General features: G+C 43.6%; 1 protein-coding gene and 1 long non-coding RNA gene across 2 annotated transcripts; one reads left to right on the forward strand and one right to left on the reverse strand.

Moving 5' to 3' along the window:
- The first annotated feature begins 383 nt into the window (after positions 1–383).
- On the forward strand, positions 384–27,891 carry LOC143366926 (proton channel OtopLc). The gene is made up of 9 exons (XM_076808399.1): positions 384–1,618; positions 23,007–23,235; positions 23,483–23,597; positions 25,690–25,915; positions 26,000–26,157; positions 26,276–26,492; positions 26,582–26,744; positions 26,806–27,672; positions 27,752–27,891. Exons 1-8 carry the CDS (start codon positions 1,570–1,572, stop codon positions 27,638–27,640), a joined length of 1,992 nt encoding a protein of 663 aa, XP_076664514.1. The 5' UTR covers positions 384–1,569; the 3' UTR covers positions 27,641–27,672; positions 27,752–27,891.
- Positions 23,166–25,826, reverse strand: LOC143366936 (uncharacterized). Its single transcript, XR_013084857.1, has 3 exons — positions 25,708–25,826; positions 23,416–23,651; positions 23,166–23,303 (listed from the first exon to the last, which is right to left on the reverse strand). It is a non-coding gene; the product is annotated as an uncharacterized LOC143366936 (long non-coding RNA).
- Positions 27,892–27,955: the final 64 nt, after the last annotated feature.

The following is a 27,955-nucleotide window of genomic DNA, read 5'->3' on the forward strand; positions in this document are numbered from 1 at the left end:
CTATTGTTAGTGGTTTCAGGGTGGGCCTCCTCCCCTTAAGTTTCCAGCATATTCAACCATTTAATTTATTCCCTCCTTGTATGATCAATGTTTAATATGTACAAATACTTTTTATCTGTACTCAATACAGCGCTCAGTGACGTATCTGAATCCATCTAACGAACAGTGATTAATTCGTTGAATATAATGAAAGTATGTTGATTTACTAAATAAAAGTTAATCTAAAGCAACAAAGTATATGAGGTATCTTCAGATTTATAGCAATTCTAAACCTTCAGCTTTATATAATGTATTTACATTTTCTCTGGACACTAAACATTATTTAAATAATGTCCTGTGACGTGTCAATGAAAATACAAGACTTTGTACATAAACAATTTACGCAAAGAATATTATTCAGAACAGTCGCGCGTACTTTAAAATAATTAAATCGTATTCTCGCGAAAAGCGGTAGAAGCGCGATGCTTCCTCCTGCGTCACGAGCCCGCGAGCGTAAAAACGTGAAAGTGGGGATGCTCTCCCCCCAAAATCAAACTAGACTGTTACGAAGGTGCCCAGCGGATTCGCGGCCTCGCGAGCGGCACCGGGCTGCGGCGCTGATAAGTGGTGCGATGGAACGGGCCGGCAAGTAAAATTCCCCTGCTTTTTGTCTCTGCTCCCGTTATCCTGGCAGAAGTAAAAGTAAAGTCTCTCCGGTTAAAACCGATAAAAACGCAATTCCAAATTTTAATTGAAACGAAAGCGGCGCTCGCGTCCGCCGCGCGAGGCTGTATTGTAATCGTTTCAACGACTTTCTCTCTTGCGTCTGCGATCCGTTTTTCCTCATCTTGCCCTGGCAGAAAAAAAGGAGGACAAAATCCGGAGGAGAGTTCCACGAGGCGCGTAAGCGTGCACGCGAGCACAGGCGCGCGCGTACTCTCTCTTTCTTTCCGTAGCCGAGGAGAGAATGGATCGTGGAAGATTGAAACGAAGCGTGCACGCTCCTCCTACCCAGAGACCTAAGCACGGGGACCGTTTACTTAGTTCATCTTAGCACCGTAGCCCGGCATAGTCGACACTCGTGGACGCTCCGTGGCCCCACGAGTGCCGCCATTTCCCCGAGGGTTAACCATTCGTAAACCAGGAATCGGAAGCCGCGGAGGTGGTTCCCTCCGCGAGCCAGTTTGCACGTGACCCTTCGACTGCATAGCCGCGTGCACGTGCGCCCTCGGTGCCCGTCCATTTGACATTTCGTTTCCGCTACCGTCTTCTTTCTCACCTTCCGGTGCATCGCGCGTGAATGTGCACGCAACAGTGACAACCTCGTCGCGTATAGAATCGAGTAACGCCTGCTGAAATAAAGTTTGCGAGCGAGAGAATCGTAGTCGAGAACTTACGAGAAATTTGTGGGACTCTGGATATTCGTAACCTACGCGAAGCTCGAGAAACATGTGACACTGGGCGTCGAGTGATCCTGGCGGGAAGTCGCTGGACTCCGACAAACGAAAGTCAACGTTTTCATGCTACATTCCGGAAACAACAGTGGGCTGTCAGTACGTCGCGTAGAAAAGCAACGAAGCCGATTCAACGATGCCGCGAACCCTTCAACCTATCCAGGAATGTAACTCTGGCAAGTCGAGTGAGTTTGCTGCGTTTCATTGGATAACTCGTACGCTAGAATTTCACGTAGTGGCGCAGATATATTAGTTACACAGAGAGTCACCGTGGAGATAAATTTACTTTGCCATCGAACATGTTACTAGAAACTATACAGATAAACACGAGATGCAATTCTTAGATTATTTAAAATATCCCGCCAAAATGAGTTTCGTAAGTGATATCGAGCTTCGAAGTTTATATTCATGAATGCATCACTAATGTCGGAAACTTTCCTTCGGAGGAATGTCGGCGACCTTGAGAAGAAACTTCCTCAAGCCATATGCGTTCCTGCAATGGAAAATAATGATTAGAGTTCTGATTTTGGTGGGACACCATCCGCATAACCTAATATTTTAATTATAACAACACACATCGCAGAGAACCGCCGCGAAATGAGAATACGTGGCGTAATTACAAGAGAAAGAGAACCCGATCTATTAATGATTTTATAAAGGATTCCCTAGAACGCGTTTAATCAGATCACCGCATGAATCCGTTTTTGCGCGTTACACGTATATACGTTGAGCGAAGCACGGTTTCTTGTTCTGAATCGACGCGCACTTTCCCTTTTCTTTTCCGCGGAAGTGAAAATGATCGGCCTACAGTGTATTCTATCCATTATACGGCGTCTGCTCGCCGTTCTTCTCTCCAACTCTTGTTTTCAGAGTTTCTGCTCACTCGTGCGCGATCGATCGCCTTTATCGGGATCGATCTACCGAGACGCTCGTTCGTTACTCGTCGCCTCCGATACGTGAATCTCTCCGGTAAATTTAGTCGAACGCGTCGGCGACTCATACTTTATTCATATTACACGAAAGGACGAAAAAAGGACGAAAAAAGGACGTGTTTCTTAAAATTCTTCGCGTTGTTGCCAAAGCACTGGAATGGGATTCTTATTCGAATTTATAGCAATGCTAATATCATCACACTAAGAGAACAGTTTGTGATTTCAATTCCCAAATAGTAATGCCACCGCCACGCTCGCAGCGTTAAAGGCGAAACTGAATAAAAAATAAAGACGCGTTCGCGCAGAAATAATGCTTATCCACGGTAAGTTTACAATTTTCTTCCACGGAACCCTATTAAGTAGGCATTATAGAGAATTAGAGGCGACGTTTATAATTTTCTTAGCGCTGCCATGCGTTAAAAAAGACCATCAATATTTAATACGACGAGAGGCCGCGCGAGACTGCTCTTCAGTTTTTTCTGTCCACTTCACCGCACTATGGTTTTATTAAATACGCATTTATCGCGATGGTTTCTCGTCTATCTTTAATGTTCCGCTGTTCCGCGACATGAGCCATTAATTTCTCCTCGGCCCCAGAAAGTAAACGTCGAAAGTTGTCGACGGGAGAATCGCTATCAAGTTCGTTTCATGTTCAGCATAATCTTTGCGATATTCAATTTTTTACGGCACAACGAGAGCCATGCCTAGTGGAACACTGAAAGTCTTTCGATGTCGAGTTTTCCAACAAGAGGCACACACACACACGAATGCACACGACGCGCTCAATGTTGTGCTCTTGAACTTCGCGATTCAGTGTCCCCGATCGTGGCAGGTTCCTCCATTACGAAGCAAACTGAAGTGAAGAGCATGTTGAACCGTCCATCCTTCAACCTGTGACAAGCCTTATCGCATTGATAGTGCAATTCGTCTTCGATTAGTGACCTACCCCACCACGCAATTTCAACCCCGACAGCTTTATTTTCATTCATTTCGCACTGGATATTCACTCTCGTTGAAACACGCGAATGATATCCAAAGCGGTGTTACCTTCTTATAGGTATTAATTCGACTCCTACGAGGAGGCAGAGAAACCTCGACCCGTGTGCCGGGTTTAAAAAAGTTTTGTTATCAAATAGAAAACGAGAATAACAATTACTGACTTTAACAGAGCGGATCCAGGCTGCTCACCCGTCATGCTGCGATTTCAGCGCGCATGCGACGCGATTAGATCACGATTTTAATTGAATTACATGCATTTAACTCCGAGTGCACTCTACTAAGAACCTGCGTAAGGGTGTCCGTCAGCGGCGCAGTCAGGATTTAATCTTGGGGTAGTTGAGTTGAAGGGGTAAAAATATTTTCACTGCAAATTCAATAAAATTCTTTAGGTGATTGTAAAAATTTATTTATGAAATAAAATTCAGTTTTATTTTCTTTTTATTAAGCTCTTAATTTAGGGGCGTTAGGGACCTCGGGCTCCCGCCTCTGGGTGCCGCACTGGTGTACATTACACCTTGATCCATTATTTGCAAAATTAAGGCAGCAGTCTTTACTTTTACACAAAGTAATTTCGAAAGAAGTTTCAAACTGGACGAGGGTTATAGATGTACTCAGGAATGGCGAGAATCGTTCTGTTGCCTGCTGCGACTCGATTTACTAGACACCCTGTGAGCTCCTGGTCGCGATGATGCGCGAGTTCCTACAATGGCCGACGTTTATCAATTTTTCTAGCGGTACACCGTTGTCCAGCTATTCGCGGACGCGCGCGGTGCATGCTCGCCTAAAGCTAAGCGCGGAAGAATTTGCCGTTGGAACATCGGTATAAGCCGGACAGCGATTATCGAGCAGAATGCATCGACCTCTAACACCTGTCGGAGAGTCACGGTTCTTCTTCTTAGACAGCCTCACCGAAGAGAATGAAGGGTGTTCGAGTTCTGGCCCCATTTGAGCTTCACGGGTTTCGCGCGGATTTTTGCGATAGCTGGCTTCGACAGTTAACGGTCCCCATTTGGCAGTAATAATCGGTTTCGTATGGCGAAATCGACCATAAGTGTACGTTGTATCATACCGCGACGGAAGGAGTTGCAGTGGCCAGGGGTGGATTTGTATGTGGGCTACAGTAAGCTGCAGCCTAGGGTGGCAAGTTTTGGGGAGCGATAAATTTTGGAGAGGTGCAAATTTTCGGGAGCGACAAATTTTTGGGGAGGGGTAAATTTTGGGGAGCGATAATTTTTGGGGAGGTGTAAATTTTGGGGAGCGACAAATTTTTGGGAGCGATAAATTTGGGGAGGTGCAAATTTTTGGGAGCGATAATTTTTGGGGAGCGACAAATTTTTGGGAGCGATAATTTTTGGGGAGCGACAAATTTTTGGGAGCGATAATTTTTGGGGAGCGACAAATTTTTGGGAGCGACAAAATTTTGGGGAGCGATAATTTTTGGAGAGGTGTAAATTTTCGTAAACGACAATTTTATGGGGAGGGGTAAATATTGGGGAGCGATGATTTTTGAGGAGGTGCAAATTTTGGGGAGCGACAAATTTTTGGGAGCGACAAATTTTTGGGAGTGATAATTTTTGGGGAGCGACAAATTTTTGGGAGCGACAAAATTTTTGGGAGCGATAATTTTTGGGGAGGTGCAAATTTTTGGGAGCGATAATTTTTGGTGAGCGACAAATTTTTGGGAGCGACAAAATTTTGGGGAGCGATAATTTTTGGGGAGGTGCAAATTTTTGGGAGCGACAAATTTTTGGGAGCGGCAAATTTGGGGAGCGACAAATTTTGAGCGAAGGAAATTGAAAAAGGTTTAAACACAGAGGCTTGGGACAACTTTAAAAACAACTCACTTTGTTCTCATCTAGCAAATTAGCAATAACTCATATGTGAGTTATTATATCGAATTAATTTTAAAATTGTCTCAAATACTTTTCAATTAAAATTATCGATGATTCGCGTAAAGGGCGGCAGACGCTTACTAGCCTAGGTGCGCCAAGTCTCCGAATTCGCTTCTGGCAACGGCGTTGAGCTTCAGTGACTGTAACTCAGTCGTCAGTTCTCACAGCAATTAGGGTAGTAAAATAGAATATAATATACGGAAAATTTGCGTTGAGAAACATGTAAGAGTGGAGTATAAAAAAGAGATTTCAGAAAGATACAAATAATTTTTCTTCTGTTTAACGAGGAAGCAGATGTACGCCGTAATCGTTGCAAAATGGCGTTCTCGAATAGTAAAGTCTTGAAGAATATAAGAAGTAATTAAGGAGCGCTAATGAAGAAGGGGTATGAGTCTCTTGGAAAGGTTTGTGGAAAACAGTAAGGACGAAAGAAAATGTAAAAGCCCATCGTGGTCGGGAAGGATGTGAAACCTTTTTCATCATCCTGGTCACGAACGAGAGCTAGATCCATGTGATCGACCTCCAGCCACCTCCACGTCGACGAGGATTGTTTCTCGTAAAACTGTGGCCAAGAAACGACATTTACCTTTTGTGGTCGATCGGGTGCGCTCGTCGGCGGAAGTTTCAAAATCCCAAGACAAACTTGCAGCCCGTCAGATTATAAACCATGAAGACTGTCGACAGTTCTGTATAATTCGATGCGCAGTCACTTCAGAACCGGTTGCAAAAGCTTTCCAAACAATTGTGATCTACTTTGGGCCTGTCCTTCAGGCTACCATATGGTTTCAATTTAATATCGACTCGGTAGAAAAGTGCTCGACACGTTCATCGTTAATCAAAGTCGCCAAAGTTACCGAAGGTTTCACTTGCACTGGACAAATATAAGATTTCGTAGATAAACTATAACTAGATAAAAACTAGTGTCTACCAATAACAGTGGGTGCTCCCTAAATACTAGCACGTCCAGGTCAAGCGGAAAGGTACCTCCGCGCACGGCGAGGGTGGGCCAGAAGTGTTCTAACATGTTCGTCACGCTCTGAGCGTGACATCCGGCAGACCCGATCACCTAGATCGTAACCCCGAACACCTGACGATGGTGGCCGAACTGACGGGCATTCCCGTGGCAAGCGCAGAACGAAAGACACCTACAGCTGTGCCCGAGAAGCCGAGGAACCCCTCGAGGCAGAAGAACAGGCCGAAATGGATCGAGGCAGCGACACGTGAGCCGATATACAGCGTGCTAGACAGCGACGAGGTGGTCAGCAACAGTTCCCCTGGAGGCGCCGGGAGCAACGTGGTGATTATCAGCGCCGTGAAAACTGGCAAGCCGCGAAGAGGCCACCCGGAGGATCCTCGAAACCAGCAAAGAGACCTGCCCTACGTCTGGCTGCCCACCGAGAATAAAACCACTCCGCAAAATTCCCCGACACTCGACACAGAAGATGAGGATCCTTTGTACAGCGTGGTGAGGAAGCCGAAAAGAGTCGAGCTGCCCGAGACGGCAGCAGTTGAGAGGAAGCTTCAGCCAATCGAGGAGCAGTCCACGGAAGAGAAGCAGATTCGGCTGGAGGTTCGTTCGCGGCAGGAGGAGCTGAAAAGGTGGTTGCAGGTGGCTTCCAAGCAGCTCCCGGAGCCCCGGCGACTCTTCAATCTCGGAGAGATGTACGCGAACCGTTTGGGGGAGCTGGACCAGCTGGAGGCTGACTGGAAGAGGAACGTGGCTATGCCTCGCGGGATCGTCGGCCTGGTAGGCCCCTACAGGGTGTACCAGAACCCCAACGAAAGAAGGGAGTACATGCTCCAGGAGGAGGAGCTGGTCGAGGAAGTGGTGGACTCTGCCAGCGAAGTAGCCCAGCGCCAGAGCAACGGTGAACGCCATCAGAGGGCGAAATGGCGGCTGAGGGAGGACGATGAGGACACCTTGGTGCCAGACATACGCGACATCCCCGGCCTAGAAGATTTCACGATTGCCGCTGACAGCAAAGATCCGTCCGGGTGGAAGAAAGTCGATGATTGTGCCGTCGAGGACGATCGGGACGAAGAGATGTCCAGGACGAAGGAGGGCGAGTCGAAGGGCCACGCGAGTGGTGTCGTCTCTGGCAGAGAGGAGCGGGCGGTGGATGTCCCCGACGAAGCCTCCACTGCCTCCGCCGCGTCGTTGAAGGGCAAGAAGGGTGAGATCGATTCTGTTCCGCTGATAGGTCCGCTCGGTCGTCCGGCACTTTCGATAAAAGGGGAAACCGCGGGGTTTCCAACGCGAGCCATTTAAGTGAAAGACGAGAGGACATCGTCGCGGCGATTCTGCTCGAGTACAACGGTATAACACTTTACGCGCGGCACGGTTTCGTTTATTAAGACGTCCGCGAATTTGTATGCAAGATGCTCGCCCCTGGACGTACGGTATTGCTTGACGAAGAGGACCAGCTAGCGGTAGATAGGACGTGGTTCACGGACGTGGTTTCATACGTGCTAGGTGTCTTTATTAGTCCGACTGACCAATATTCACACCGTACCGCGCGCGCCAAACTGTGCTAATATCTAATTCCCTCCGTCGCCTAACGGTATCGCGATTGTCTGGCACTTGTTGCCGGTCATTCTTTGGAATTCGGAGTACAGATGCTGGCGCGCAAGGGGAGGACACCATGTGGTAGACACCGATTTTTATGAGCCTTGGCACGATGGATCTATGTCGAAAATAAAGAAATAGGTGTCCGATATAATAGAGATATTTATATGGAAATTATTCAAAATTTCATAGTGGCCGCGTGGGGTTTTAGTGGGTAAATATCCCACACTACCCTGGCGCCTGCGGGAGATTCCCTTCTGGAGGCGTCGAGGTGCTTTTTGAAGATGTCTCCGCGTCAAAAAAAACTTTATAAATTTTTTTTTGTAAATTATTTTTTTATAATTTTTTTTTTAACTTGGGGAAATCTTCAAATGGCACCCCGACTCCTTCAGAGGGGAATCCCTCTGGAGCGCGAGGGTAGTGTGGGATTTTTACCCATTAAAACTCCACAGCCACTATGTTTTTTTATAATAATTTCTATGTAAATATCTCTGTTATTAAGACCCATTGGCAGACACGCTCGGACACCTATTTACTTATTTTCGACATAGATCCATCGTGCCAAGGCTCATCAAAATCGGTGTTTACCACATGGTGTCCTTCCCTTGTTAGTCTCGGAGCTGTAGATGGTTAGACGATTGATTAGATGGGGCAGAACGGGGGCTTTATAATAATTTACTGGTTTGTTTGTGATATTTTTGGGGTGGGCCAAGTGTATATGTCACTTATTTCTTATTTCTCCCTAGTTCGACGCTCTGAAGATAAGGCAATTTTTGAGAATTTTTTAAAAGAAAAGTATTGAGTATTGTAATACCATACTTTGTACGTTTATTAATTGAGATTCGAAGAATGTGCTCATTTTTTTTTGTACAGTAATAATAATTTTGTTCAAAGTTACAATGGTAAACTATTACCATTTGCTCATTTTTTTGTACAGTAATAATAATTTTGTTCAAAGTTACAATAGTAATAGTTTAGCTCTGAAAATAAGGCAATTTTGAGAATTTTTTAAAAGAAAAGTATTGAGTATTGTAATACCATACTTTGTACGTTTATTAATTGAGATTCGAAGATTGTGCTCATTTTTTTGTAAAGTATTACCATTGTAACTTTGAACAAAATTATTATTACTGTAATAGTTTACCACTGTAACTTTGAACAAAATTATTATTACTGTAATAGTTTACCATTGCAACTTTGAAAAAAAATTATTATTACTGTTAAAAAAAATGAGCACATTCTTCGAATCTCAATTAATAAACGTACAAAGTATGGTATCACAATACTCGCTACTTTTCTTTTAAAAAATTCTCAAAAATTGCTTTATACCTTAAATTGCCTTAAGAGGGTTTGAAAAAATGTTTGTTGCTGGCGAACATGCATCTGGCTGTCATATCTACCTGAAGCAAGAAACTTAATTTCTTCTCAATTAAAATAAAATTGACCTCGAATGTCAATTAATAAACGTACGAAGTATGGAATTATAATACCCGATACTTTTCATTTAAAACATTCTTAAAAGCTCAAGCATTTTAAGTTCATATCCACAATTTCGTTGGTTTCGTATATCCGTTCCGTCAGAAGAGAGTTAAAGCGGCGCGTTTTTGCCCTGCCTTCAGTGATTACTGCAAAATGCAACATCAGAGTTCTCACCGTGAAATTGTACTCAAGGATACGTCGAACGGCTCTCATGGATCTCACGATTCCATTACTTTTTACCGCGCTCTGCGGTAATGAATAGACAGCTGCCTCGACTTTCGCTGTTTTTGCGCCCGCTGGCTTGTTTCCCCGTTTACCTCGGAACAATCACGTGCCGCGGATCTTTGCCACTGGCTTTTGCAAATTTCTACACGGAAAGAGATGTATATTAACGACTTCCTCGCCGAATTATCAAGCCCCGCATCGAATTCCAACGACATGGAATCGTCGGAGCGAAGCGGAGGCGCGTGCAAACGTTTATCTGCGCGCGTGTGCATTCCTTATTGCTCCTCTCGCATCGGGCGGGAAAATCGCAATATATTTCGTGCACCTTTACTTATTTGAACTTTCATCGTCGAGACGCGCACGTTCGCTGGAACGATGATTTCTCAACTTGAAATAGCCGCTAACTTTTTCCAAAGAGATATTTTTCCGTGCGCGTGATTCCGTGTCATCAGACTTTCTTTCGTACTCGATGGAAAAAATTCAATCTAAATTCAAGTGAGCCTTTTTAAAAAAAAATCTCGAGAACCCTGGAGTCCGGTTGGTACGTACGTACCTCGCATCGGTACCAATGAGAGGTCGGTTCTCATGGAAGAAATTCGGGTCGCGATATCGACGATCATGCGCGACAAGCAAATGCGTCTTTCAGCGTAATGACATCGCTAACGCCGTAAACTGAAATTAAGCTTCGCGGAGAAGAAAGTGTGGAGAAAAGACTCGGGTCTATAGAATCGCCCGTGTCCTTTAACGATACGCTCGTTTCGTCTTCGAGGACCCTTTACTTTCACGTTCCACTTCGGGGCTAGGTTTCTACGATATTATTGGCGGGATCGTTAATCACGAACGGTATATCGATTTATCCAACACATGCCGCTACCGTTACCACCTGACGCCTCTGTCGCTGCTACACATTGCTGATTTACTGTCGTTAGAGGCCATCCGAGAGCAGGCCTCTGCCTTTCTACGGGCAACTTCTTCGACCAGCTCCTGTAGTACAGTTATCCACTTTTGCTAGCGTATAATGGCCGTCTATTGGTTTCCAGCGCGGCACGCATAATTGCAGCTGCACACGAGTGGCCATAAACGCGAGGAGCTTTATTTGTCATGCATAAGAATGTCATTTTTAACGAGTGTATACTTTCGCGTTGGGAATGTCACCTGTACAGCAGTGATGAGCAACCCGCGGCCCGCGGGCCGCATTTGGCCCGCCACACCGCTCACCTGCGGCCCGCCTGAACATTGGCATATATCTTTTGAACTGTAAAAGATATCGGAATGCATTTTGCGTTAAAAAAATAGGATACAATTATCCCTTTCTAATGTTGTATAATTTTATATATTTTTTTTAATTTTATATATTTTTTTATTATTTTATATTTTTTTATAATTTTATATATTTTTTATAATTTTATATTTTTTTTATAATTTTATATATTTTTTTTATAATTTTATATTTTTTTTTAATAATTTTATATTTTTTACGTTTATTTAATTTTTTTTTTCATTTCTGTTAACTTAATTATGATACAAAAATTTGAAAACTGTTTATTTGGTACTTTATTTAATGCCCTTTTAAGTGGTTTCTAATACAATTTTGCTAATTGTTCGTCATCGAGTCGATTACGACGATCATTTTTTTAAATTTTCGTACATATACCTGTTTATATTATAATATGTAGGTATATATTACTAATAAACAGTACATCAAATTTAAAAAAATGTTTCATTGTAAATCAATGTCAGGAATAACAAATTCAGCCCATAAATTAAAATTCTTAGATGATTTATATTTATGTATTTAATATTGCGGCCCGCGTAGTGTAGTAGGTTTCCACTTGTGGCCCACTTCGGACAAAAGGTTGTTCACCACTGCTTTACAGGGTACCCAGAAAATGAAAATAAATCCTTTGGCCAAAATTGCAAATTTATTCACAGAGGAGTGTTTTGCTTGGAGTTTTCTGTTGTGCTGTGGTTTTCCATGGAACTCTTTCTCCTGGTGTCTCCTAATTTGCATTAACTGCGGCGTACGATCTTGCATGTAGTACGCAAAGTCTACTATTTCTAGAGAAAAATAGATAAAACCCATCGAGCAAGTTTATCCACGTGTGTTAAGGGGTTATACCAAGTCAGGCGGCCGAAAAGTGGCGAATATTTGTGAATTTTTTTTGAAGAAGCGGAAGCATATATTTTTACAAAACTTTTTGCGCTTAAAAGAGCAACATTTAAAGAACATTTGGTAATTTTTTCGTAGAAGAATATATGTCGTTTATAATAAAGTAACAACCGACATCCAAGAAGCATTTTTAAAAATTTGGTTTTGCGGTAATTTTGTTGGTATATTAATGTATCCTCAGGTTGACGGAGAGAATTTTCCGAAATATTAATTGAAAACATAATGGCGGCTATTTAATATTGACGAAAAAATCAGGATTTCAACATTAAATAGCCGCCAATTTGTTTTAAATTAATATTTCGGAAAATTCTCTCCGTCAACCTGAGGATACATTAACGAAATCTACTAACGAAATCTTTTTTGTTTTTTGATTATAGATAATCTGGTTCCGAATGGCAGTGCTTACCGCAAAAGCAAATTTTTAAAAATGCTTCTTGGATGTCGACTGTTACTTTATTATAAACGAAAATATTTTTTTACGAAAAAATTACCAACTGTTCTTTAAATGATGCTCTTTTAAGCGCAAAAAGTTTTGTAAAAATATACGCTTCCGTTTCTTAAAAAAAAATTCACAAAGATTCGCCTGTTTTCGGCCGCCTAACTAGGTATAACCCCTTAAACAAAAGTGCATTTCCCCGAGAATTTAAATTCCGCGAATACCGCGTGTTTCCTACCCACTAATTGACGTTCGAGCCACGATTAAATGCTTGGCATCTGACACGAGCTGCACTGTGAACATACTGAAAAACTGTTTTTGAACAGTCGTTTAGTATGGCAGTAAATGTTGCTGGTCATTTTTCTCGACCCTCTCACCATATGGCGCACGGTCTTCGTGAAAAACTTCAGCCACCTAGAAGACACACGCATTCAGGGAGACTTTGCGCTCGAGATTAATGCCGGGAATCCAACTGGAAGCTAAGTTATATTATGCTATGCTAAGTTTAAAAAAAAATTAGCTTCGATACATCCTTATGGAATCGTTTCCACCAAAAGCTAAGCTAAGCTGTGCTATGTTTTTTCAGAAGACTAACAAGGGAAGATCCCGAACCCGAAAATTCAAAAAATTCTGAAACTTTGTGAATATGTAGGAAAGGTTCTCCTGATTATAACGCAATTTTTATTTGCTGCCCAAATTTACTCGAAGGGGGTGAAATTAACCCCTGAAAATTCGGTTATTTTCCGATTTTATTTTCTAACTCGCAAACTGTAAGAGATAGAAAACAATTTTCCAGGCAAAAGTTACTTCTCTTAATTAGATCTATCATTTGGTAAACAAATTATTCTACAATTCTTGAGTTATAACAGAAAATCGGAAAATAACTGGATTTTCAGGGGTCAATTACATTCCCCTAGAGCGAATTTAGGCAGTAAACAAAAATTGGGTTTTAATCAGGAGGAAATTCCCAACATATTCACAAAGTTTCAGAATTCTTTGATGTTCCGGGTTCGGGATCTTCCCTTATAAGTTAGCTCGACGTAGCAGAAGATTGCCTCGCGAGCGATTTTTCCGAAGAAAGGAAAACAGCACAGCTCAACTCAGCTTTTGGTGGAAACAGTTCCATAAGGATGTATTGAAGCTATTTTTTTTTAAAACTTAGCATAGGATAGCATAGCTAAGCTTAGTTTCCAGGTGCATCCACGGCTTTACGCTACGAACATCTCTATGCAGTACTTCACTCAACGTCCTGAAGCTTAACGATATCTCCGTGGATCGCACTCCAAGGTAGAGAAAGTATTCTCAAATAGATTCTCGTCATATTTGCTAAGTAACGCATTGGAATGACTTCGCACAGTGGCTTGCTGCGCGCAGTATAATTCTTTATGCGCAACAAAGTCCTCGGTCAAATGGGAAACGTAACTTGCTTGTGCGCCGCAAGAGCGTGAAAGCAGGGAAGAAAGGAGGTGAAAGGTAGCCGCGGAAAACGTCTGTTCTCATAGAAAAGGGTAATTTTTCGCTTGGGTGTCGCCATCGAGGCACGCAGGTACGCACAGTGGTTCGAGTAGGTATACTACACGCTAGCTGGACAAAATTATTCTTTCGCGGTGTTGGGTTTATACGGGGTTCCATTATGTTTTAAATTAATATTTCGGAAAATTCTCTCCGCCGACCTGAGGATACATTAATATACTAACGAATTTTATTTTTGTTCTTTTATTTGAGATAGTCTGGTTAGAAAACAAACCTGATTCGTGTCACAGTTTATTATTTCACTGAAAATATCAAGAAAATAAAAATATGACTAATTCAATACTGGAAAAAGAACAAAACGACAGTATTGTACTTCAACTATAATCATCAGTTATAACATTATGTCTATTCCTGTAATTTCTGTGTTCTGAAGTTTAAAACCTGCTTTTTCAAATCAGCATCCTCTGCATCACTATTAAAACAGTGTTTTACTATATAACACTGTTACCACGCAACAAGGGTTGGATGTAAGCAAAGTAGAGGCTTTCTAGTTCTTTTTAAGCAAATGATCGATCTGCAAAAATTTGCAAAACTATGTTTTGTGAGTTGTTTTTGAGTGCGACACTCGGCAGGAGAGATAGCACAGTTGTTACATTTCAGACTCTATACGTAAATGCCCCAAAAAAGCTCAGCTCACTATCCCCAGAAATAATTGAGTTGTTAACAAATAATTCCACTGAAACTGCTCTGCAAAGAGAAGTTGCCAGCACCATTCCGCTTGATGAAGATGAGATATCATCGCATTCTACCGAATGCTTTTCGGATGATTCAAGTAGTGAATAAGATTAGCGTGTATTGTAATTAACAAGAAATTAATAGATACAAAGCACACTTATAGTTATAGTTAAACTATAATACTGTCGCTTTGGTTTCTTATCCTTCATTGAATTAGTTATATTTTTATTCTATTAATATTATTCCATTAATAATTTTTAGTGACATAATAAACTGTCATATGAATCAGGCTTGTTTTCCAACAATTTGAACCCCGTGTAAACCCAATACCGCGGAGAAATAATTCTGTCCAGCTGGCATGTAGTACACTCGAGCCACTGTGGGACGGGGCGAATCACCGATGACTACGTGCACTGTGTTCCCGAGCCGCGTGAAAGCAGATTCAGCGTATTGTGAAGAGTCGCGGATACGTCGGACGGTCGTCTCGGTCATTGAAACTTTCTTAACAGTTTTCGAAGAGGGAGCCGACCGCTTTCCTGCTCCAAAGAAACCGGTTGACCGCTGAAAACGAATTTCGGACACGATTTCACGTGTCGGTTACCGCTTCCTCGGAGCCGATCCAAACGCACCGCGATACACTCTGACCGAACCCCGTCGTTCGCGTTTTCTTCTCGCCTACCGAGAGATGAACAGCTTAATTAGAAGAATATATGAAATTAAACGACCGTTCATCATTCTTCTGCGATAGCAACGGAGCCGTTCATTTCTATGCACCGTAAAACAAACCTATTAGTCTCGCATGGGTAAATTATGAAAAGAAAAACGTACGGTGCGACGCTGGGGCGTTATCGCCGATCGTGCACTCGCAGAAAGATCAAATTGGTAGATGGAACTAAGAAATTGGCCTCGCGCGACTTCCTGCTCCGCCTAATCTATGTTCAATTATATCCACGAATTTGTTACGTACCTTCGGATTACTGTGTACATTTCAGCACGACTTGTTTTATTAAAATTATAGGTAGGCTGTTAAGGGGGAATTCTCGTATACCAGCCCCAAAAGTAGTTAGTTAGTTAGTTAGTTAATTAATTAGTTAGTTAGTTAGTTAGTTACTTAGTTAGTTAGTTAGTTAGTTAGTTAGTTAGTTAGTTAGTTAGTTAGTTAGTTAGTTAGTTACTTAGTTAGTTAGTTAGTTAGTTAGTTAGTTAGTTAGTTAGTTAGTTAGTTAGTTAGTGCAACTGTGCGGGGGATATAAGGAGGCATCTTTAAACTTGCAGAATTTTTATTTTAAGTCGGTCCTTATTATTTATTAATTATGTATAAAATTTATTTATATTATGTACTCTTCGACGATGTAAGTCCTGTTGGTGTGACGTGTAGCACCTGTCACAGTCATCTGATTGCAAAAAGAAGAAAAATATGTTAAAGTAATATAAGATGAATGTCCCAATTTCTGTTCATTTAAGAGGTTACTCGTCAGAAAGGTGTAAAAAATTTGTTTGTCATCAAAATTTCCAGAGTAATTGATTAATTCTTTAATAATAAATTTCTGCTCGTTTCGTATTTTTCTTATTATTATATGCGCTACGTTTGTACTATAGTTGCAACAAAATAATTCTAAATTATTTAAACATTTACGCGAGTGTTGCATGAGCAGAAATACGGGCATTTAGAGCATTATATATTTAATTACAAATTACTAATAGTTAAACATCTTGAAATATCTTTCTTAAACAGTTTTTCAATTGGTTGATTTATTATTAAAGAATTAATCAATTACTCTGCAAGTTATCATCACAAACAAATTTTTTACACCTTCTTTATGACGAGTTACCTCTTAAATCAGCAGAATTGGGACATTCACCTGAGATAGTTTACGCTGGGACTGAACGTAAAATTTTAATTTTAGTTTTTACTTATAATACTTTCTTCATCGATATAAAGTAAATTTATCTAAGGAAACAAGTTACCTTTGCTTTCAAACGCTCTACATATTTCAATTTTTAACTCTTTAACTTTAACAGATTTTTCTTTTTTTGCAATCAAATGATTGTGACAGGTGCTACGAGTCACGTCAACAGGACTTACATTGTCGAAGAGGTTAACAAGATTCCACAATGCATAATTAGTAAATAATAAGAAGGAACGATATAAAAAAAATTCAGCAAGTTTAAAAATGCCTCCTCATATCTCCCTAAAAATTTAATGCAATATTAACAATACCTTTCTTAAAAAAAAAATAATAATATCAGTTAGGACATTTGGGGCTGTTTCACGAGAATCCTCCCTTAAGTTGGCGGAGGTACCAAAAAAGGGAACAAGCTACCCTAAAACACTAAACTGTCCTTTTCTCTGTGCGTACAGTCCTGAAACCCCAATTCCTCCAGAACCAGCGCACCCTCATTAGATTCGCCTGTTGAAAGACGATACGTCATCGTCTCTTCTGTGCTCAAAGTATTAATCGTTCCAAATCAGGGTCACCGGTGCGCACTAAACACAGAACATTGATCACAATCAGTCGGAGAGATAGGTATGCTTAATCGAAGCGTCGGTTCGCGGATCCCTGGACCCCGTAGCGTAACCCTAACGCGCCACCGTAATCGCCAGGGCGATAGCATCTGAAAAAGAAACAGGGGGATATTACATCGCTGCACGGACAGCACCGATAATTCATGCGACAGGTGGTTGGAGCGCATTTTTCCTTGGGTTCCCGCGCCGCGGACTGTGCATTATGGCATAATAAGTCATCCCATTACGCCTGGCCGCGCTCTAAGAGCCGAGCGATTAATCGGTTTATAAGAGTGGAGCGCATTAATCTCAGTGTCGCGATTTACCTGGGCTGCTGCACACAGCGCGCGTGCTGGAGTGCGGCATCGTGCGGCTAATTGCACTGCTTCATTGCAGAGTTAGAGATCTCGGGACACGAGTCGCGAAGCGTTCGTCTGGAGCAATCTCGGCACGAATACCATCAGAATTCGAGCGATTTTTCTTTGATCCACGTGTTGAGTGAGATACCTCAGGATTTGATCCCGGAGGGAGCTGGGTTGGACGGGTAAAAATATTTCTAATGCAAGTCCAATAAAATTCATTAGGTGATAAAGATTTATTTAAACAATAAAATTTAGCTTTCTTTTTTTTATCAAGCTCTTGAATTACTTCAGTTGTGGTTATTTTAATCTCCTTTTTTGGGGGGTGCCCCTTGGCCTCCTTCCTCCCTTTGGGCGCTGTCCAACAATATTCGAAGCTATCAATCATCTGTATCTGATTATACGGATAGAGAATAATCGTATTACTCGATTAGAACTCTTGCAACGCGCATCTAGGTCGTTCTCGAACTCCCCGGAATAATTCCGATGTCCCCAGTGATGTCGCGCGAGAATAAAAGCAATGGTTGCTGAGGGGGCCCGCGTGGTCGGTGTGCAGTTCTGCGGGCGATCGAAAATGAGGCTACGAGGAACGACATCATCATCGTCGTCGATCGTAGTCATCATCATCATCATCTTCGTAATCGGTGGTCCTCGGCATGGCGGCCACCACCACCGTTTCACGTGCAAGACCAGTCGATGCACTCGACCGCACACTTCTGGGTTACCCAGCCATTCCGTTTCGTGATAGTGTCTGGAGCAGTCCTCCCTTGCTCCTCGCTCCCGAGTGAAAACCGCCGGCAGACCGCTTGTCTTTCATCTCGGCGCAGAGAGGCTCCCGACTGATCATCATGGCCGGTGACTCGAGTGTACCCGTCACAACTATAGTTTTCCTTTGACAAAAGGCTCGAGGTAAATTGCCCGGTCTCGGTGGGTATCGCGGATCCGTTGCTCCTCCACTTGCTCCGATCGTTCTCGAGTTCCAACTTGAATTAAATCGGTAGGTCATCGCCTTTGGAATTGCCTTCGCAACTGCCTTATTTAAGATCGAATTAAAGCTCCATTGCAAAGCAGCCGCGAATTTTTTTTATAGAAATCTACTGCAAGCGTGGAAAATCGACTGCGACTACTGTACCTACTGTTTCTTAAATTTAAAAAAAAAACAGTGATTTCAGATCTAACTAGATTAAAAATCAAGACAATTAGTTTCTGCATAACTTTTAATATTCAATATCTACGCTGCAACGCTTTTGTTTTTATTCCAACGAGGGAGTTCTTCTAAGGCAGTCATTTAGGCCGGTGTCAAAATTATTATTTCCTTTTTAGTACCTACATTTTAATAAAAGCTTGTTTTAAAAAATATTTTTAGTATAGGGTGGATGTACCAGTAAATGAACGCGTACCAGTGAGTGGACATTTTATATTAAAATGAGTAAAATAAGTTATTAAAATAAGCAACTAATTAATTAGAGACTTCTTTTAATTCCTTGCTCCGTACCCAAACAATTTTTGCAGCACGTGGAATCAATCGCGCTGCAAACATAATTTTACAAAAGTGTTCATTCATTGGTGCGTTTACCCTATATTATTTTATGCTTTTTAGTAAGAATATTCTTTGTCATGTGAAGAATATACATGTGTGCAAAGTTTCAAGTCCATGGGATATGTGAAACTGGGTCAAATTTAGCTTACAAAAGCTTTCACCCCAACAGACTAACGAACTGCCAAGTGAAGCTGAATAAAAGCTCGTAAATAAAAAAAGCACAGTGCAACAGTGAAGAACGCTCGTTGGTAATAACATAAACACCTTGTGGTTCCTGTGATTGCCATTAAGTACACTTTCATGGTGTCAGGTATCCCGATGACGTTAAATCAGCAATAGTGAGTTGTTGTGGCCTGCCTGAATGCATTTGCACGTCAATTACACCAGGAAGCTCCAAGTGCTATCTTAATCCTCCACAACGATACATCACCACGGTTTCTCTGCTTTTACTCTGTTATTTATGATTTCACGAGGATGAATGGTTGCCCACGTTGGAGGCTAGGAATTAAAATTCGAAGGTCCGGTCTTTTTGCGTGGAACGTCCACCGGCGAAGACGAGTTTCTCGAATCCTTCCGCCAGCTGACAGACGAGTTATTGCTTCTCTTCTTCCTCTTTTTTCGCAACTCTGCTATGATAAACCGTCGATTCTGTACGGTAAACCGCAGAGAGGTATCAAATTCACGATTCCCCGATCGATGCCTCAAACTCCGACCCAATTCGCTAAGGCATCTGGGTCAGAAATTTCACGTTTCACCTGCGGCCGATTGCTCCTAAACGTCACCGCGCACCTAAAATCAAACCGAGGCCTGCGAGCGTCTAAAATCTCGGCTAATTACCGGAGAATCGGCGCGTCTGCCCGCGGAGAGGTCACTCTAAATTCACTCTCTTTCACGCGCATTAATTTGCGCGACTGCACGCGGCCTGCCCGAGCGATGCGTTTCGAAACGTTCCGAGCCTTTTCGAAGCAGCACGCTCGCTGGCTCCCTCGACTGTATCGTTTCCCCATAACTCAGGCGCGCCGAGTGCATCATCCTCTCATAACTCAGCCGCGCAGGCTATCTGCGATCGGGCCGTGTGAATTTTTTCCATTCCGAAGCTAGAAGAGGCCGCTCGCCTGCGCACAATGAGGCATTATCGTCGCGCCCGGGCCCCCGAGGGCATCCCCCGCGTCCTCTCCCGTCTCGACCCTTCATCATCGTGTCACTTCCATCATGCACATGCTCCACGCACGGCCCCCAGACTACCCTTCGGAGCTCGTCGATAATGGCCCCCGATCGTCACGTAACAAGCATCGAGTGCCGACCCCCGACCTTGGCCCCCCAGCAATCATCCGCGCTCGGGGTTGCAGGAACCGCGGATTCACGAGCGCGGGTCAGCGGAGTCTATCAACTACGCTATTGATTCTGTTGCGAGCCCAGGGAACTGGGAAGATGGTAGCGCCAAGTAACGGGGCATTTTCATCTACCGCAGGGATTTATTTAGTGGTCACAAACCGGTTGATACTCGATAATCAGAGACCTTCATTTGTCACGGATTAGCTGGAACGATCCAGAGAGAGTAGGCACGGGTCGTGCGAGAGTATCGTCTTACAGATTTCGATTCGGTTGATCTGATTAATGGCTCGAGGGGGGTCGCGTTCTGGAGTTCTCTCACGATGTTGCGAGAGCTTTGGGTTGTTGGAATGGAACCGTTTGGAATTCAATTAATATTGATAGCCTCTTTCGTAGGATACAAGAGAAATCACAGTTTTCTATTTGGAAAACATCCATTCCGTGGCTAGTAACGGTGTACCCTCTGCGGGGACTTGCTAAACAGCTTCAAATCGGTGGTTTCGCGGTAATATGGTAGGTAGCTTCGTTTGGTGCGGGTCATTGGGAACGATCCAGAGTCACTGTGTCATTTTCCGGTGCTTTGATGTCGACGCGAGGTCTGAAGAGCGCTGGGATAATCTTCGTCGCTTTGAAGTCTTCGAGTAAGTAGGTACTTCAATGGAGCCGAGCTTCACGGCTCGTAATAGCGCGCAGATCTGTCGCGCCTCCTGTCCACGAGATCGTTTTGTAAATATTGGGAGAGGAGGAAAGTCTGCACGCAGGTCGGTCTTGTTCTTTTGATCTTCCATTGGCATCGTTTCGTTAGTTTAAGCGGATCTTACTTTCCTCCCACGCGTGCAGCGGCTTCTGATCGAGAAGAATTTGATGGAAGTAAAATGCATGGCTAAGGGAAAAGGCTGGCGTTGCCACTGGCATTAAAATAAGGTTTATCTGGAGAGACATTAAGTTTTCCCCGGAATTAATTACACGGCGCTACGCCCCCGTTAATTACCGCCGATGTAACGCACCTCGAGAGCCTATACATCCAATTCTCGATAGGGATACAGAAGAAGAACAAGGTGTATCATTACCATTGTACACGTTCAAATATAAAATTGATGAGGACTTTCGAAAAAATTACACGTTCGCTGTAGCCCTGTTTCATAGCCACCTGAACGATTTAATTACACCGTGTGCCTATCTAATGTTTATATTCAGGCTCCCGTTGTGGGTTTGGATTATACGCCTGGACCGTCCTAATCGGGTTTCTAACAATAAGTTTCGGTGGATCGGCCGCGTTGCTTTTTTTTTTTATCTCCTCTCATCGAACAACTTCGACCAGTCGTTTCTAATCTTCTTTTTTTTTTCGACTCGGTTTCATTGAAGTAGCACCTCTAAATCATCGACTTTGAATCGGTAAACAGGCAGGCGGGTGAATTCTTGCAGCGAAAGTTACGCGCACCAAGTCCACTGACCCAGAAGCCCGAAAAGAGAGTGGAGAGGTAATTAATTAGTGTGGGTTCGAGTGTAACCAGTTCTCGCTCTCTTTTCACTAGGGGGTGGGTTCAAACCTGAATTTTAGATTCTCTAAACTTCATAAGGCTTCGAAACACTCGAAACTTTCGAAACTCCAAACTCTTGGAACCTGAAGTACTGATTCTATTTTATAAGCGGAATACCTTGCTTTAAGCACCGAAGCGAACACAATTTTTGCGTTAATCTCTATCAACTCTTTGCGGTTTTAGGTGGGTCTAACCGCAAAGTCTATTGCTTAGCTTTTTAATCGATGCACCCACTACGCATAAAAAGCTAAGCAAAAGGTGGGACAGTTTTTAACCCACAAAGAGTTAACCATATTTAAAGAAAATGCAAGCAAAAGTATCGGTAATAATATACAAATTCTCGAGGCGCGCTGCGAACGATTCTTTGACTCGTTGATTTTATACTTTCCCTCATGTGGCTCGCGAGAGTTTCCAATCACGAAAAAGTGCGGTTTTGAATTTGAGAAACTCGAAACATTCTTGGATTTCGAGGTTTCGACGCTTCGAGAAATCCATTTCTAACTTGTTACACCGCTCGCAGGGTATCCAGCAAAAGTTGCGTTTATATACAGATATTCAAGAAGCTACGCTGCTTCGAAGACACAGAAGCTATCTGCTTCAAAAGAAATCATCCACCTTAGAGGCTGCAGTATACATTAAGGGGAGGTTCCGGTCTAAATGTCGATTTTGTTTATTTCATTTTTCGAATTTCAATCTTTTAGGAATACGTGTTTAAACGGATTTGTTGAAATTCGTAAAATTCCCGAAGTTATAGGCATTTGAGTAGCGGCAAATGCATGGGTAACACCCGGCCACTCGGCACCCACGTAAAACTTTAAACGCGTTTTTCTGGAAACAGTGTTCTCAAAACGGTGGGACCTGTATCTCCAAAAATTATTATCCGATTCGACTGAAACTTTTTTTAGTTTAAAGAATATACTTCTGTCTACGGGGTAAACCAGAAAAAATAGGAAAAATTGAAAATTTATAATTTTCAAAAGCGTTGAAAGGACGAAAAATATAGAGAAAAGTGATTTCAAACTTCAAGTGTCCCTATTTTCTAAAAAATGTCATTTTTGTAATTTTGTCTGGTTTCCCTCCTAGCCAGAAGTATATTCTTCAAAATAAAAAAAGTTTCAGTCGAATCGGATAATAACTTTTACAGATACAGGTCCCACCGATTTGGATGAATTTTTTTACGCCTCGACTTTAACGACTCCCCAGCGCCGTTTGCAATGATTACTTATAAAACAAAAAATATATTTCTATAATTTAAGACATCCTTAATACAATGCAAAAAGTCCCACTAAATTATATATAGTAGTTTTCCTTTAATTAATTCCTAAAGATCACCTATTTTGTTGGGCTCTAGACCGGAACCTCCCCTTAAACCCCGATCGTTGTTACAGCCAGCAATGAGCAGCACGACAAGGACAGCCTGAACGAGACTGGAAGCACAACAGGTGGCACCGTGGAGGGTGCACCCGGAGGAGCCCCTAGCAGGGGTGAGAGGGTGACCGAGGCTGGCGCAACGACTCCCCAGACAGCGAGGTCCGCGGCCCCCTCCAGATCTTTGGTCTCCAGGATCCTTTCTAGGACACGATCATCCAACGATCTCTTGGACCACTCCGAGCCCTTGTAAGACACGATCGCTTGCAGCCCAGCCGGGGTAGATGACGTAGATGCAGGCGTAATTTATGAACGATCTAGAGTGGAATAATTAAAGTCACCACAAGCTTCCGCGTGTAACGGTCGTACCTGCGATCTTCACGTCGCGTGAATGAGGTGGAAACGGGGCACCTTGTAGTTTATGTTTACCATAAAACTGAGGACAGCAGTATCTAGGCCAAAGCTGACGCGGAGGTTTTTCCATTGTGGGTTACAGTTCTCAATTATGGGTCGTCCTCTCGAACGTCTACGGCCAGCTGATCGTGGTGCTGATGATCGCTCTGTGCCTGGCGGAAGTGATGGACACACCTGTGCCTCTCCTCAGTTTGCAAGTAAGTTTCTAACGTTTGCCTGGGACAAGTATCTCGGGAGTCTTCCAGCATCACCTAAAAGGAAGAGTTTGTTTAGAAGGTTGAAGCGTTACAATTGATCTCGGCGTTACCTCAATGCGCTTGCCTATAGGCGTGTTAAAAATCGACCTACCCAAACGCGCCGGACACGATCACTGTTTTAACGACGCTAGAAGGAGAGAAGAAGCAGGCGTCAGATGGTATTCCGGGTCATAAACCGTGGAATATTATAGCGGCAACCGGGGAGAGATGCCTCGTAAAATCGCGATAGGAAACGAACGTCACCCATTCTACAGTATTTCATGTGGTAATCAAAGAACAGATACTGCTATCCGTTGAGCATTGCACAGCTGCGGTTTAACTAGCTATGCGTAACTTCGTGAGCGCCGCGCGGCTGCTGGCCGTTCCCATATCCTCTCGTTCACTCTGCAGATATTAAACACCCAGCTCTTCCGTTCGAGGACTTTACGATCGGTTCACCTAGGATTTTTCATTGAAGCGGTAGGTAACGGTAGAGTAGCCTAAGGTGCACTTATAATCACGTTCGACTGTTAATATCCTCGGGCTAGAGGGGAGCTTCAGGATTGTGCTGGCACTGGTAAAAGAGATTCAAGGGTTCTTATAAAAATCCACGAGTCACCGCTTAATTGCAACGATTGAGAATTGACCCATTAAGTGGGCATCGTATGGTCTCGAGATGTATTGTGATTAATTTGTGAAAGGTAGCGGTGGATGAAGGATACGAGGGATCGCGGTGAGAATCAATCTGGGACGATGCTGGAAAAGCAAACAGCTAGCGGTGTTCCGACGATTTCAGTTGAAACGGCATTCATAATTGCGCGCGATTCTGCTCGCTTCACCGTGCACCGTTTTTCGTGTAAATTGTGGATCGGTTCGAATCGAGATGTCGACAAGTTACCGTAACCGTAACTCCGAGAATTGAAAGCACGATACCCTGTAACGGCCGGCGAGGATGCTTCAGAGCACGATGAACTCGTCAGGCTGTGGAGATCCCGATCGTTATTGATGGTTGAGAATCATGACGTACCTGAAATCGTACTTTATCCGTTCATAGACTCGGTCTACTCGCCAGAAGTTTCCTATAACTTACAAGGGAAGATCCCGAACCCGAAAATTAAAAAAGTTCTGAAACTTTGTGAATATGTAGGGGACTTCCTCCTGATTACAACGCAATTTTTCTTTGCTGCACAAATTCACTCTAAGCGGGTGCAGTTGACCCCTGAAAATCCGGTTATTTTCCGATTTTATGTTATAATTCGTGAACTGTTAAATAATTTTTTTACCAAATGCTAGATCTAATTAAAAGAAGTAACTTTTGTCTTGAAACTTCTTTCCTACCTCTTACAGATTCAGAGTTACAAAATAAAATCGGAAAATAGCCGAATTTTCAGGGGTTAACTGCACCCCCTTAGAGTGAATTTGGGCAGTAAACAAAAATTGCGTTATAATCGGGAGGAAATTCCCTACATATTCGCAAAGTTTCAGAATTTTTTGAATTTCTGGGTTCGGGATGTTCCCTTGTTAGTTGATACAGGAGGATGGCTTCCTGCCATGACAGTAAAACAGGCACTACTAATACTACTATGATCTACTGTTTAGTAGTATTACAGTATTACAGTCAGAATTGGAATAAACGTTAAATTCCACTTAATAGTTACTGAAAATAACGACATAACTTTATCTCCCATTCAAGTTCACTGATCCCCTTAGAGCAGTGTTTCCCAACCTTTTTTGAGTCGCGATCCCCTTTTATAAGGTGAGGCAAATATTCCCTTCCTTTCATTTATGAATAATCAGTGTTACATCATTAGTAGACCACGGCAATGTATCCATATTAAAATAAATAAGTGCTAAAATCGTCAACTAAAAATAACCGTGGCGACCGCCCAGAAAACACTTCGCGAGCCACAGGTTGGGAAGCACTGCCTTAGGGGTTCCTCCATGTTAACCCTTTGACTACATCATAGTAGACATTTATTACAGTGGATATTTATTGTCACCCCGTCATTGTCCCTCATTTATTTTAATCCACGATAATCCCCCGATTTCCCAGGGCGTGTTCCTGATGTACCTCTACGTGGGAAGCATAGCGGTGATCATCAGCATCTACATATGGGTGTTGGTGGACAGCTGTGGAAGTCTCGGTAGCAGTAGCAGCGGCGTCGAAGACGCTGAACTCGGTGGCACCTCTTTAACCAGGTTCGGGTCCCTGAAGCGGGCGCACATCTCGCGATCCAGAACAGCCCCGACCAGTTTCTACATTCGGGTGGGAGCGCTCCGTGAGTTTTCTTTCAAAGCCCCTCGGCGTTCGTTAACCGTCGTGGAGAAGCACAGAGCACGGTGAAGTGATAATATTTTCACAGTCTTCGGCCTGGCGACCCTCGTCTTCAACGGGCTGGAGATGGCGATGCACTCGATGATGCAGGGCGCGGAATGCTTGAGCGACGTGGTCTTCGTGCACCCCGTTCTTCACGGGCTCTTCACGTTCCTGCAAATGCACTTCCTGTTCGTGAACTCGCAAGTGAGTACATGGATAACGAATAGAGACATGTTTCTGCACGTCTCCTTGAACTTTTCTTGGTATTTCTGGACCCGACGGTGGATATAGAGTCAATACTAATAGCTGTAGTTGCGTGCAGGTTCTTGTAGAGAAATTCGGTTTAGCTGCAAGATTCGGATTTATTCACCTAGCCGCCACTAACATCGCTGTTTGGATTCGACTGGTGATCTGGGACTCAGCCCAGGAATGGACCTACTTCGTCCACATGGCGCAACGAGGGCTGCACAATGCTGCCTCTCCGCTGAATCTCCGAGGATTCCCAGCGTCCCTGATAAGACACACTAGGGACTTGATAGGTGTGTTCTCAAGCCCTTGAGGAATAACTTCGGGTTCCAATATTAAGGATACTTTCGCAGGGTGCTCCAAATTACCTGTTTTCTTTCAGACCACTCCCCAATAGACAAAACTGTCTTCCACCCCTATCAACCTATTTCAAACGAACAGATCTCCCAAGTGATCGCCCTGCAGGAGTGCTTGAACACGAACACGTTGGGACAGTTGTGGACATCCAGCATGCCATTCCTATATCCATTTATCGTCCAGTTCAGGTGTGTATCAGCTAGCATCGCGCGTGGAAGATTTAATTAACAGTTGAGCTCTGTGTTTCAGCTTGATCGCCGCTGCAGTCACGTTTGTAATGGGCCAGAATGTCGGACGCAATCGGTTGTCGCACAAGCAAAAGTTTCACGGCAGCAAGGACCTGTCGAGTCACACCAAAGTTGGTTGCGACGGGTCCAGTAAGGGTCTGTTCCTTGGCATACTCTGTATGGTCGCTGGCATAGTGGTTATCCTGATATTCCTCGTTGTAAGAGAGGACGAGCACTTCCCATCAGCCACTTTGACCTGGTTAACCTGCGGCACTCTGATCACCATCCTGGCGTTGAGCAGCCTGATGACGGCCAGCGGGCTCGTTCAAGTTCGTCAGATGTCCGTGGTGACGAGAGCGCCGGCTGCCTTGGACAGTTTGCTATCAAACGTTGCTCTGTTCGGGGTCCAGCTGTATTCCGTTTTCACCATCGTGGTGTCCGCCTGCTCTCTGGCCATACTGAAGGGCGAATCCGACGAGACTCGGGCGAGGCACATCATGCTCCTCGTTGCGTCGATCTTGCAGCTGGCTCAGTGCTTCGCCCAGAGCACTCTGATAGCGGAGGCCTCGAAGCGCTCCTGCATAACGCGCTTCCAAATAATAGCGAAACCCGCCAGGCAGGTGATCACCTTCCTGCTGTTCAGCAACTCCGTTCTGTGGGCCTTCGACACTGTGATTACGCAGAACTGGATCTCGCAGGAGCTGCAGCTGAGATTCTTCGGCGTGCTCGCGTGGGGCGTGATATCTAGGATCGGCCTTCCGTTGTTGATCTTCTACCGGTTCCACAGTTGCGTGCTGCTCCTGGAAGCGTGGAACAAGTGCTATAGAATGCCGAGGGGGGAACATCCGCTCAACTGACGACACAGAATGTCACAACCATGTTCCTCTAGGTTCGTTGCCCGCTATTAAGTAACAAATTGTCTCACCTCGTGTATCTACTTAACGAACCCACCCATTTTCGGTCCTCAGATTGCAGCAGAGATCGCATCGCTCTTATTGCCGCAGAAAGGTGACGATCGATCTGCGGCAGAACGACGAATGGTCCTCCACGATCCAGAGAGCCCCGAAGAGATTGCTCCACCCAAGTTCGCTGATAATGGACACGGTGCGCTTCGTTCCCCTCGTGGATAATCGGCTCTACTTCGACCCGAATTCCCTGCTCCACGTCGCAGC

This window comes from Andrena cerasifolii, chromosome 3, assembly GCF_050908995.1.
Source record: "Andrena cerasifolii isolate SP2316 chromosome 3, iyAndCera1_principal, whole genome shotgun sequence".
In the NCBI taxonomy this organism is placed as follows: domain Eukaryota; kingdom Metazoa; phylum Arthropoda; class Insecta; order Hymenoptera; family Andrenidae; genus Andrena; species Andrena cerasifolii.

Coding starts and splice junctions, on each gene's coding strand:
- LOC143366926 (XM_076808399.1), top strand. CDS start 1,570: ATGCCGCGAACCCTTCAACCTATCCAGGAATGTAACTCTGGCAAGTCG. Junction 25,916..25,999: donor CATTCGGGTGGGAGCGCTCC/GTGAGTTTTCTT, acceptor ATATTTTCACAG/TCTTCGGCCTGGCGACCCTC. Junction 26,158..26,275: donor TCCTGTTCGTGAACTCGCAA/GTGAGTACATGG, acceptor AGTTGCGTGCAG/GTTCTTGTAGAGAAATTCGG.